This window comes from Montipora foliosa, chromosome 3 (genome assembly GCF_036669935.1).
Source record: "Montipora foliosa isolate CH-2021 chromosome 3, ASM3666993v2, whole genome shotgun sequence".
NCBI lineage: Eukaryota > Metazoa > Cnidaria > Anthozoa > Scleractinia > Acroporidae > Montipora > Montipora foliosa.
The window spans coordinates 27,373,290-27,386,716 of NC_090871.1; the positions used below are offsets into that span (position 1 = coordinate 27,373,290).

Here is a 13,427-nt window from a genome sequence, read left to right on the forward strand (position 1 = left end):
GGAAAAGTGCCTCTTTTAAAACCAAGTTTTGCCAGAAATAAACAATAGACGAAATAGCCCTTTTCACGGTTAGTTTTTCTCATTTATATTGCCATGTAATCTAACAAGAATGCGAGGCAATTTCGGGTTAAAACTACAAAATAGTCCGAAATTACCTCGCATCCACGTTACATTACATTGTAATGCAAATGAGAAAAACTAACCGTGAAAAGCGCTAGGGGCTGAATCAAACCCTTTGGGAATAAAACGTTTTTTTCCAGATATTTGCATCATCATTTAAATGTGAATGCTATATTATTATAATGCAAATACAACACACCAAGAATCTCAACCCCGGGAGATTTGAATTGGGTACAACATTGAGCTACTTTTATTACTTTTACGTAAAGTTCACCACGTACAATAAGCCAATTTTGATTATGATCATTTATTTACGAGGATTACCAATTGGAAGACTTGATGCTAATAAAGATGCACAAGAAACCAGACCTCCATTGTTCGAAAGGTGGATAACGCTATTCATGGATAAATCACTATCCACCGGATAAACAATAGCAAAACAACTTGAGTTATCCAGTGGTTATATTATTGCAATTCTCGCAAATTCTGGATAATTTTGGTTTCTGTTTCTCGAAAGTCCTGAAAACGTTTCGGGCCCGAAAAGCCATTTGTGAAACTGCCAACAGCTTGTTTTGGAAAGCCGATCTTTTAACATGTTTTCAAGCCAACTAAAAGAAACATATCTGTGAAGTTTGGCGAGTTAAATCCTCTCCGTTCTTGAGATACAGAGGGAAATGTGACACCCCAAAATAGCCCGTAAAGTTTCGGGACTTTCGAGAACAGGTTTCTGGCTTCTGGCTCCAGGTTCCGGATTTCGGATTCCGGATTCCAGAATTTCTGCTTTTATTGATGCCCGCATTTACATCGCTCAGTCATTGATTTTCTTCAGCAGTACCATGGACGACAAAGAAAATACCTCCAGGCTGACGGATTCTTTAACACATGGAATTGGAAATGGAGACACTTCGAAACCGAAGAACAAAAATGGAGTTTTTAAGGAGCATTTGACTTCAGCCGGCTTAACTGTTCCTCCAAGTGGGTTTTGTGGCCGCTTTTTAACTCGCGGACTGATTGTTCTGTTGATATGGGCTGTGTTGTGGTCAATAATTGGCAACGATGCTTTACCTGGCGGAAATATATTTGGTATATACATTGTTGTAGTTTCTGCTAGTCTTTTCGGTTTTATAGTGGGTAAAATTCCATATCTTCGCCTTCCACCGTTATTGGGTATGCTCTTAGCGGGATTTCTATTGCAGAATGTTCGAGGGATTAATTTGGCTCGTTCCATTGACAAGCGTTGGTCTTCAACTCTACGGAGCATGGCTTTGGTGATAATTCTTATTCGTTCGGGTCTTGGATTAAATACTTCTGCGCTAAGAAAACTGAAGTTTACTCTTGCTCGATTAGCGTTTCTTCCTTGCATATTTGAAGCAGTTTCTGCCGCGGTTCTTGTGCATTTCCTGTTAGACATGAAGTGGCTTTGGGCCTTCCAGCTTGGGTAAGTTTGATATTTCTGCATTGTGCAGTGTACATAGATATTCACTATCATACAATTCTGCGTAACCGAGTCTCTGTAGATCATAGGCAGAAACTTACAAATGAAACGTATACGGTAAAAACGATTTCATTTTAAAGCTGGCTTATTAAAGTCATCTGAAGTATTGGCATAATAGAATCCACAAGCTTTCCATGAGGGAGTCATGAGATATACCATGTGGCGGCAACTGCCTGCGCATGATGACTCTCTTGATCTCTGACGTCCAAATGGAGAGCTAGGCCAATTGTAACCTATAGGTGGTTTGCAACCAATCTCTAGTGAGACACGGATAACAATGTACATGTACAAATTGCAGTGGACGAACAAAAGGAGCTAGTGTTTTGTTTTCTTCCATCAACAGGGCAGCGATGACGTAAAATGAAAACCACCTGTGACCATTGCCTCAAATAATATTGGACTCATCACTCACCTGTCATCTGTTTGAGGGGATTACCCTGCCCAGTTAGGTTTTACACCCGCAATGAGCTGGACCATCATATCTGAATTGGCTCATTGCACTTTAGGCTGGGAATAATTTATTGTAACCATGATAGAAAGGGTTTTTCCTAGTTTTTGATTGCAAATAGCAAAGATAGTGCAAATTAGTTTTTCAACGGAGATCTATAAAACTTTATGGTTTTTCTGGATTGAAATGATTTTGGGTTGCCATTAGCCTCCATGAGTTTGTCCTGCAGCTCACTAGCACCAGAACTAGAAATCACCAGTTCATACTGGTTTCACTCCTGTTCTGGAGCACCCAGACTTTTTTTAGAGTACAATTGTCCAATGTCAAATGTTATAGATAAAATAAATCCCATCATGAACTAGGAAAAATATTGAACTGCAACGTATACTGTACATATGTACTGTACCCATCCGCCTCCTGAGCCCCCCCCCCCTCCCCCCTCCCGTTCCTCTAATTATGTGTAAAATCGTCTGGCAAACAAAAAAAGTGAAATCTAGATAAAGTTTCACTCTTAGGAGCCCTTGAGTTAAAGACGTTCTTTAAAACCTAAAATTAAAAATTCATTTTGACAATTTAACCCTTTGACATCCAAACCGGCCTAAAGCGGCCAGACTTGGTATTTTACTTTGTCTAACGCCAGACGATTTTACTCGGCAGTGGAGAACCCCTGGGAGTCAATGGGTTAACAATAGTCGGTTTAACTCTACTCCAACCAGGCACCAAGTTAATAATTAATATTGAAACCCTTGAGTGGAGTGACGAAGCACTTACATACTTTCTTATGCATACAAAGTTTTGGATGGTTAATATATATCCATGCAACTCAAATTTTATTCTTGAAATCAGTTTTGTCCAAGCTGCTGTTTCTCTTGCTGTGGTGATACCATGTTTGCTTGAATTGCAAGGTCAACATTATGGAGTAAACAAAGGGATTCCTACTCTGGTGATGGCAGCGGCATCTTTTGATAATGTTTTTTGTATAAGTGCATTTGGAGTTTGCCTTGGAATAGCATTTGATTCAGGTCAGTGTAGCCTGCAGTTCGAATTATGTTTGCTGATAAAAATACATGTAAGGTGTATGACAACTCCAGACTGTAGATTGCCTACAAATATCATTGAATTCAACAGCATTTAAGTCTAATTAGCACTCATTTCAAATAGCGCTGTGAAACACTTATTTACACTTATAAATGTGAGTCAGGGTTAGGTTAGGGTTAGTCAGCGGTTTGCGATCTGCAGTCTGCAATTGTTGACACCGATAAAGTTGTTATAATCTAGAGGTCTCTTTATATAATTATACAAACTGCATCTTTAACAAGAGGTGTAGTGTGTGGACAATCTCACAAGGTACTGTGCAAATGTAAGAATGAATGCTTGAACACGCTGCAGACACTTGATGGGATGCTACATGTATTTCAAAACATGAATCATCAATGACATGATAAATTATTGCTTTTTCTCTCTTCTTTTAGGTAATTTGATATTCAGCATATTTCGAGGACCAATCGAGTTGTTACTTGGTATCACTGTTGGATGTCTTGTTGGTGTCCTGTGTTGGTTCATTCCCAACAAGAATGAAAATGTACATACAAGAATCTCTTTTCCATTGTGATTGTCTTGTAGAAAAGTAGTTTTTTACATCATGTTCAGTGATACATCTACAATTCAAGGTCCATGATAACTGCAGACTGCTGAGACTGCAGATTCCAGACTGTAGACTACCTAAAACTTGTGCTGATAAACAGTATTTATAAGTCTAAGCACCCATTTTTGAATGGTTAGCGTTCAATAACTGTGATTTAGGGTTAGTCTGCAGCCTGAGGTCTGCAGGATGCAAGTATCAGACACCATTCAATTCATTGGTTTGTAATTTTTGGCCTTATACTGTATGTCGATCAGACATAGGACAAAATTACACTGAGATCCTTGTTTAGGAAAGTGTTATTAAGGGATGAGAGATTTAGGGTACACTTTATCGGGACAGTTACAGAAGTTTGTAAAATTAACGTTTCACTGTTGTTGTTGCAATTTGTACATGTACAATGAGGGGTTCCTCAAAGTATAAAGGGCTGCAAATTGCTGTTGATAGCAAATACAGTTTGTAGTAGTTACATGACATTGTACTTAAGGTACATTTACCATGTGCACTTTTAGTAATTAATAATTATTATTATATTATTTTACTAAAATGTAAGAGTGTGACTATTTTTTTGACGGTCCCAGCTTCTGATCAGTAGTTTGCTGGCAGTTGTTGCACGTTGATTTCTTTGGCAAGGCTTTACAGATAATTATTTCTGTTTTGAATGAGCTTATTTTAAAAAGTAATGTTTAAATCTCCATCTGTTGGTTTTAAAAAACAATAATACTATTATTACATGTAGTTTCTTTTAACATTCTTAGATTTTTCTGGACGGTATAATATGGACACATTTTTTTGCCTCTCTCTACAGGTTAATCTTCCTCACAACAGACTTGTGATACTGCTGTGTTTTTCACTTCTTTCTGTTTTTGGTAGTAATGTAGCAAAATTCTCTGGTGCAGGAGCTCTGGGTGTGCTAACCATGTCAACAGTTGCAGCCTATGGATGGACTCCCATAGGAAAGGTTTGCAGTTACTGTAAAACCAAGTATGCTGTTATTACAAGCTAGTGTGAAAGAGAGCATTATTTTTTTGTGCCATTCTACATGTGCATGGAGTTTTCTTTCTCTTTTCAAAGTCTTTGATCTTCAGGGGCTCAAGGTTGCTGCCTAAGAAAATTTTAAAGGGGCCCTCAGAGCTAAACGCTGAGAACTTAAATAGGAGCCCAACATATGAAGTGAAAGGTGTTGCTGTGAAAAATTAAGGCGCCCAGAGCTATTCTTTGGGAGCCCCAGGCTACCAGGCTCCTGTTAGGCAACAGCCTTGGGGCTGCACTGTAGTTGGTCAAAGGCCGATTAACTTTTATCCGCTTTTAAGTAGTACATAACAAGGTTTGAATCTTGCATGTTGAAAGAGTATTAACAACACAATTTTATGCTGAAGGAAAGAAAAAGCTTATATGAAAGGCATAATTAAAGGCTAAAAATCCCAAGGAAGCCTGCCTTAAAAGTAAATAGACTGTAATTTAAATTTCCAGTAATCCAGGATTGGCCTTGAATGTGGAATTAAAGTGCTTATAGCTGTTTCTTTTTTTCAAAAAAAAATTTTTTTTTTTCATTGTGCATTAAGGACCAAGTTTTGCTGAGGTTTACTACAGTTGACTTTTCAGGCAATCGGTTATACTTTGTTTTTCTAGTTGTCTGCATTGTTTATTGGATACCAGGAACATTCCATTTTAGTAATAATTACATAGATGATTATTGAAAATTCTCTGTGCTGATTGGCTGCCCTTGAGGTGATTATTATGCGATAATCTTCAAAATGGCCGCAAGCCATTTTGAGGAATAGACAGTCAGACGAAAAAATTAATATTATTGTTAAATAAAGAAAATGCATATTTTTCAAAGTTAATTATCACCTAAAGTGTCTTAGTTTTGATTCACCGATATTCACGTTGCCTTCGCCTAACAATAATAATAATTGTGAAAATTTGTTGACCCCTTCACTCCAAGAGGTTCCCCATTTGCCAGAGTATGAATCTGTTCCCAGTTTTCAGATGATGTGATGGCTGCCATGTTTGTGCCCCTCAACAAACACCCGGCAGCCTTGTTGGTGTCCAACAGAAATCCTGCTGGTCAACTCAAATGCAAACGCTTCCTTCTGTTTTGTGGCCAATCACTTGAGTGAAAAAATGCAGAGTATTCCTATTAGCATTAGTTTATTATCTGGAGAAGAACTAAGCAAAGAAAGAAGCTGTGAAATTAGCAAAGTAAGAAAGTAAGATCACACGTGTGATAAACGATTTTGATTGCGAACGATTTTTTATTGACATGTTTTCAATTTGCACTGGTTTTCATCGAGAACATTTAAGTTTGTTAGGCAATTAAAGTGGGATAAATAAGGCAATATTCAGTTTTTAGGAACAGTTTCATTAATGACTTTTATATTTTTCCTCTTACGGTTTTAAAACTATACCGGACGATTTAAAAATTATCACATTACCCGCACCTTCCTATAACCCGCACCAAGAACTGTTTGCAGAAAAATTAACACATTACCTGCGGGTAATCGCCCGGAAATTACGTTATTCAAATTATTCTGTAAATATGTTGAAAGCATAAAATGTAACTTGTTTTAAGGGATATCTATTAATTGTCTTTGTCGGTCAGGCTCCAGTTGCTATGGTGATGTCCCTTGTTTGGCAGTTGTTTGAACCTTTGCTGTTTGGTCTTGTTGGGGCTGAAGTCAGTGTAGCTTACATGAACACAAAGGTTGTTGGTGAGTCTCATTCTGAAAATACTTGACATTGCTCACTACAAAACCAAAACCTCTTTATTGTTTAAATTTATTGCTTATGTAAGTATACAGGTAGGTTTGATAATGCATAAGCAAAAACCAACAATAAAATGAAGCTAAGTTCAGAGATGATTAAAGTGACTCTCAGAAAATTTAAATGAGAGATAATTTATGCAATGTCACACTAGGTACAGGTCACTGGTCACAAGTCACAGGTCATTGTTTTACCAATACAGAAAGAATCCTAAACATTCATTTAAGTTAACCTTAGGCCTAAACAATAGTTTTTAGGCCTAATGTTAGCATTGATAAACGGTTAGGGTTGTTTCTGTGTTGGCAAAAAAATGACTTGTGGCTTGTGACCTGTGTTTTGTATTGGGACAGAACCCTATCCGAATGAGACAAGGTGACAATAACTGCTTGGAGGTACGTTTGACTGTTTATTGTACAATGTATAATGCTAATAATACTGTCACCTGGTCTCCATGTCCATTGGAATTCTATCTAAGCAAGGCTATTTGTGTGAAATTGCATATATTCAGATATACAGTATAATATCTATCATTGAAATCCTCCATGAGCTACACTTTATTTCTCACAATTACTTTTATCATCTCTCAACTTGATAAGGGCGTCAGGACCCTTTGGCTTGGTATTTGCTAATGTTGTCTGTCTCTTTATTTCTTTATTCTGCAGGAATGGGCATCGCAAATCTTGTCATCAGTCTGATAATTCGACTCGTCGCTACCTATCTCGGTTTACTTGGAAATGACCTCAACTTAAAAGAGAGGCTGTTTATTGCCATTTCATGGCTGCCAAAAGCTACAGTACAGGTAGGTTCTAAACTAAATAGATTAAAATATATTTTGGCCATTTCCGAGTTCATATCTGCCTCCTTTTTTTATGGAAATTAGTTTTTATTCTTAAGTAAGGTAGAACTAATTACCATCTGAAAAACTTAGACTCGCTTTGAAGAGGAGGCAGACATGAACTCGGAAATGGCCTATTGGGTGCAAAATAAATAATCGGTACATTAGTAGCTGTGGCTCTCGTAATAGAACTCGAGATTGTTTGCACGCAGTCGTCGCTGCTATGAACTTTCGATTACACTGTACATCGTCTCCGCCCAAAATAGGGAGCTCAGGCACGCGACGTTTATGAAACGCGGACGGCGACCGTAAGTGAGCTGTTTTCCCTGTTAACTTGTCTTCACAGAACCACATTTATATTTCTAAGGGACCGTTCATTACCAATTTTTTTCACATGTTTCCCCCCCCCCCCCCCCCTTCCTTATAGCAGTAATTTTTTCGGATGGACTCCCCCATCCTCCAAAAAAAATAACCCCCCTCTCAAGATTTTAACTTTTTTAATATTCTCTGTTATTCCCCTACTTCACGTTATTGTGCTCACTATGAAGACAATATTTACAATCCCTATACTACAGATCACTTGAGTCATCTCCCCCAGAGTCGATGGCGTCACTGTCATACTCATCATTGTCACTTTCATCGGTTTCACTGCTGTCAGCGCTTGCCCTGTTATCATCTAGTGTCAATGCGCTGGCATTTCTCAGTGTTGGTTGGCCAGGTCTGAGAAGGCTCCTCTGCTGCAAGCATGAATGTCTTACAATTGCCTTTACTTTCTCACTCTTACTGCTCTTCAAATGCTGCTTCAGCCCGTGGTGGTTTAAGTACTTGTTTAGTTCTGGAACAGGTAGCTTTTTAAGCTTCGTTACATCTTCGCACAGCTCAGTCGAAGGATAATCCTCATGTGATTTATCTTTTGCCTCCCTACTTTCCTTTGCCCTTTCTTCTGCTCTCTTTTTCCTTTTAAATTCCAGCACGACAAGATGCTGAAGATAATCCACCACAAAACTTTGATTTGACAATTATCTGCAAATGGAGCAACGCTTTCTGCGTCAGATAAAACCAGCCTGCCATTTCCATGGTCTAATTCTCTTCCCCAGTGATGTTCCCCAATGCCTTGTGTACCCCCCTAGGCTGGCCGTCCCGGAAGAGTGTATTAAAGTTGAGGATGTTGCCACATCGTTATTTAGACGAGATGGGCCATACATCGCACAGCTCTTGGAAGGGAATTAGTTCACCAATGCTGCAAGAAGCAGAATCACCACCAACCTTAAGCAGCAAGTCAGAGACTATATTTATACCTTAATGTACCCTGAAGATTACACTCTGACTGAAATTAAAGCATTGCTGAAAAGTGACTTCTGTAGCAGCACAAGCAGCGAAGTAGAGCTCTACGACAGTGAAGATGAAGATGAGTGCCAGTAAGAGTTGCATGAGAAAATAACAGTGTTTAAAGTTCTCTTTAGTGGCTATAAATAGTTGTTGTCGTCAACGTTATTTTAAAGCAGAAGGAACATTTGTATCCTGCCTCCTATGTTTGTTCTATAGCATTTTTGAAATATTAAAATATTATGCCATTTCAAAGTTTACTAAAACATTTCACGTGACCCCCCTTTTTCCCTTATCTTTTTTGGCATGCCCCCCTCGAAAGCAGTTTTTTTCGCATGCCCTCCCCCCCAAATCCCACCAGCCCCCTTCCCTCCCCCCCCCCCCCCCACCTCATAAAAATCAACGGTCCCTTAGTATGATTTTTCACATTAGAGATGAGCGGTTCTCTGCAAAACGACGACACCTAAGGTGTTGGCGACAACGTGAGCATGCAACAAAAAAATCTTTCTTTGAGGCTCTATTTTCAATCTGAAACCCGTCGAACCCGGCAATTTCTTTTTAGGATACTTCGCCCAAATTGTAGGACGTGAACGAGATGGAATAATCGCGAAAGACTTGTGATAATGCAAAGTTATGTATTAAAATTGTAAAGTGACGTTTTCGTCGTCGCCGCCGTCGCCGCCGTCGCCGTCGTAGATCTTAAGGTAGGGTGCTTACGAAACGTGGACGACGACGGCTACGAGGACTTCATTTTAAAATACGAGTTCGCGTTATTCATATCACTACGAAACTATTTCATGTCGTTTCGCGTTAAAAATGTGTGGTAACTGTCGAGGAATTAAACTGGTATGAGTGAGTTGGAAGCGTGGAGAGAGAACTGAAAATTCATCGTTATGTGCTAACGTCCTCCACAGAACCTTGAATTTGATCATTTCACGTCGTCATTTAGGAGATGACGGCAAAGAAATGTACGAATGTGTAAAACGCACGTGCAGAGCGTGCAGAGCCATTGTTTTTGCTCACTAAACCTATTGTTTTGTAGCGGCGTCGTTGCCGTTGGCGTCGTCGTTTCGTAAGCTCCCTACTCTCTAACAAGCAACGACGACAACGACGGCAACGAAAACATCCTCTCACAATATAAATTCTTGTTATAGTTTAAAAATAGAAGAACCGTAGCCAGGGTAAAACATATTAAAAAATTATTATAAAAAACGTTCACTGGCTATATACAGTTAAAAACTTTCGAGCTTTCGGCTGTCAGGCTACAGCCTTCAATGGAAATGAATGGAAAAAATGATGACAACTACAATATATACAAAAATAGGTGAGAAAAAGAATATAAAAACGGGAAAAAATATTTGTCAAAAAAAAAAAAAAAAAAAAAAAAAAAACTAATTGTTCTTTTTTAAAAGAATGGAGTATTGATTAGGGAGCGGCCTATAATTGTTATCTGCATGATCTATCGAAGCGGTGTGCCAAGATTCCAGTTTTTTAAATAGGTTGCACCCTCCGAATTCTCCAGTTATGCAGTCCTCCCCTATATTAATGGCATTTCTCAGCCTCTAACTAGACTCCTTAAAAAACATGATATTCGAGTTGTCAGCAAGCCATTCAAGACTTTACAACAGGAGTTTCCCTCTCCTAAGTCCCGCCCTCCGATCGATCTTCAACCTAACGTGGTTTACAAAATATCTTGTGCCGACTGCCCATGGAGTTATGTTGGCGAGACTGGCAGATTCTTTGAAACCAGAAAAAAAGATCATATGAGGAATGTGAAGTCTTACGCAAGAGGCTCCAACATCGCTAAACACGCTTGGTCTTCAAATCACTCTATTGACTTTAAAAATTCCCAAGTGATTGACAAGGGTTCTTCTCGTACCCGCAAGGCACTGGAATCTTGGCACACCGCTTCGATAGATCATGCAGATAACAATTCTAGGCCGCTCCCTAATCAATATTCCATTCTTTTAAAAAAGAAAAATTATTATTATTTTTTTTTTTTTTTTTTTTTGACAAATATTTTTTCCCGTTTTTATATTCTTTTTCTCACCTATTTTTGTATGTATTGTAGTTGTCATCATTTTTTCCATTCATTTCCATTGAAGGCTGTAGCCTGACAGCCGAAAGCTCGAAAGTTTTTAACTGTATATAGCCAGTGAACGTTTTTTATAATAATTTTTTAACCTTGTTATTGTAATCACTTCGTGACTGTTTCTAGCCTGAAATCATACCCTTGCTCCCTACGTTTCATTTCGGCCAAGGAGGGACTTTTCGCCCCTTCTCTAAAGAAAAAACGCCCAATCGCAGGTCAGATTATCTGAACGTTTTTAATATGATGAAATGTTTGATAGTTCCTCATGAACGACACTGGTCGCAAGGGCGCTTAATTTAGGGGAGAAAATGAAAATTTATATTCATGTTTTGACGTCCTTTCATTAAACCTCAAATTTGGCTATTTCACGTTGTTGTTTTGCAGACGACGGGAAAGAAATGGACAAAAGTGAAAAACGCACGTGCAGGGCGTGCTATTGTTTTTGCCCACTCAATATGCAAATTTGTGACGTTCTCGTTGTAGTCGCCGTTGTCGCTGCTTAAGTGACATTTTCCACAATTGATAAAAATAGATCGTAACGTCTTATTACATAGCATTATGCGATTGAAATGCGGACAAACATCGCAAAAATGCGTTTGTCGTTGTCCGCATATTAGTCTAGGATAAAACTTTCTGCAAAGTTTAAAAAAATTCTCTGGAGCAGATTCATAGCCACCTTTGCAACTGAAGAATTTTAAAGTGGCTCTGAATCCGCTCCACAGAATTTTTTTAAACTTTGCAGAGAGTTTTGTCTTAGCCTGCTAATCACTTTTCAGCAATAAAAAATGGGGGTCACCAAAGTTGATTTTTGAGATACTGTGCAAGCGTTTAAACACAAAATATAGGGCGTTTTTAGATGGTTCTTTTGTTGCCATGGTTTTTTATTACGTCACACCAATTTGTGCGTCTTATTAAGCAATTATTGTTGTTTCATATGGTACCATAACTGAAAAGGTGTTGTAGAGTTAATCTTTCTAATAGCACATTCCCTCCAAATTATTGAAACCAGTTTGAGCCACCTTAAAGGTAGGACTTAACACTGACTGATTGTGTTACTGTACCTCTAACGGTAAAAAAAAGGCGCTAGATTTTTTTGGGCAGTGTATCAGCTCTCGCAAGTTACTTATTTTTTGAAATTGTAGCAACTGCTATTGGTCTGATTTCTAAGTCATCGTTTCTACTCCTTGGTCTCCTATTTTCGATTTCTTTAAAGCAAGCCAATCAAATTTTACCTCACGAAATCTGCTACATGACCTGATATTTCAGCCAATCACTTTGCGTTGAAATGCAATAAAAGAAAAAACACCTTGCACTGCTCTCCTTGTGATTCACATATAAATGCTCGTGACCTTTTCCCATTTATCACCATAATTTTTAATTTGTCTCTTTACCTAATTGATTCAGGCTGCCATTGGTTCTGTTTCCTTGGACATGGCACGACAGAAAGGATTCAGTGGACAGATTGAAGAAGAGTATGGAATACAGGTTGAATATGTATATTTAGTGTAATCAGAGACACACGAAGCGTGTAATTTGCAACTCTTTTCCTTGGAACAAAGCTGGGGATTCTAAGACACCAATTTTGTGCCCAAATATGGACAAAAATAAGATCGAAGCTGCACGCGGTAAAATGCGAGAGCTACGTTACATCCAAATAAGGAAATGTTTAAACGCAAAAAAAACTAGCTCTGAACCAGAGTTAAACGCTTCAAGGTCATGAGCTTCTGGTATAATTACTTGAATTAATTATTGAAAATTCTCAGCGTTGATTGGTTACATTTGAGGTGATCATTACGCGATAGTCACCTACAGTGTAAGCGGTTTTTTCAAAATGGCCGCAAGCCGTTTTGTTGAGGTGACGAATAAATGAATTGCTTTAAAGAAAATGGATATTTTTCAAATAATCAAATAATCACCTATGTAATTACACTAATATACAATTATTCACCTGAGGCTCGGTGAATATCGGTGAATAATTGTTGAATATATGTAATTTCGCGATTATACCATTTCGTTCACGTTAACGTGTCGATCTTGCGTCATCAAGTTTTGATATGACTCCTAGTTGGAAACATTTTGCTTCTGACAACAACAAAACGAGCTTCTGGTGCCCTTTAGGATTGTTTTAATTCAATCGGCGAATACCTCCTTCCTTTTTTCTGGTTGGGCTTACCCCTCGGGGTGGGGGTGTACCCGTTGTCATCGTCTTTTCTGAAGAGTTCATTATCACTAGCACAGGTAGTTAACGTAACTTTACTTACCTATTAAACTGATTTGTTTTATTTCATATGTTATGACAGATTTTGACGATTGCTGTCCTTGTTATTCTCATAACATCGCCTATTGGAGCAATCGGAATTGTTGTAGCTGGACCAAGAATGTTACATCGAAGCCGTCGAGAGGAATTCGACAGCGCTCTTCATGAATCTCCTGGGGTTAAAGTTGAAAGGAAAGAAAACAGAGTTCTCGAAAGTAGCGTCTGAAAAAAAATGCAATGCCTTTCAAATGTCTTTATGAAGTGTCATCTTTTTTTTTGGCTTCGTGCTCCTTGTCAATTAATGTCAATACACCTAGAAAGACACAAATCTGTGTGAGTGATGTTCAGATATTTTAAATGTACACTTAATATATGAGTCTTCATGAACAAATATGTAATTAAAGGAAGTGAAGAAATTGAGCCAATAAACGCATGATAGAGAAATA

The 13,427-nt window shown here is 38.3% G+C and overlaps 1 protein-coding gene across 3 annotated transcripts in view; it reads left to right on the forward strand.

Moving 5' to 3' along the window:
• LOC137997216 (sodium/hydrogen exchanger 9B2-like) overlaps positions 1-13,427 on the forward strand; it is a 13,612-nt gene extending 185 nt beyond the window's left edge. The window contains exons 1-9 of one of the 3 annotated variants that reach the window (XM_068843090.1): positions 1-1,203; positions 1,317-1,558; positions 2,910-3,085; positions 3,536-3,645; positions 4,514-4,666; positions 6,311-6,419; positions 7,134-7,270; positions 12,129-12,209; positions 13,025-13,427. The exon at positions 1-1,203 is cut by the window's left edge and continues 185 nt beyond it. In XM_068843090.1, the coding sequence (XP_068699191.1) occupies positions 1,177-1,203; positions 1,317-1,558; positions 2,910-3,085; positions 3,536-3,645; positions 4,514-4,666; positions 6,311-6,419; positions 7,134-7,270; positions 12,129-12,209; positions 13,025-13,207 (1,218 nt within the window). In that variant the 5' untranslated portion in view covers positions 1-1,176 and the 3' untranslated portion in view covers positions 13,208-13,427. Of the gene's footprint in view, positions 1,559-2,909; positions 3,086-3,535; positions 3,646-4,513; positions 4,667-6,310; positions 6,420-7,133; positions 7,271-12,128; positions 12,210-13,024 lie in introns of all 3 variants that reach the window. The other 2 variants (XM_068843091.1, XM_068843089.1) reach the window with 2 other exon arrangements.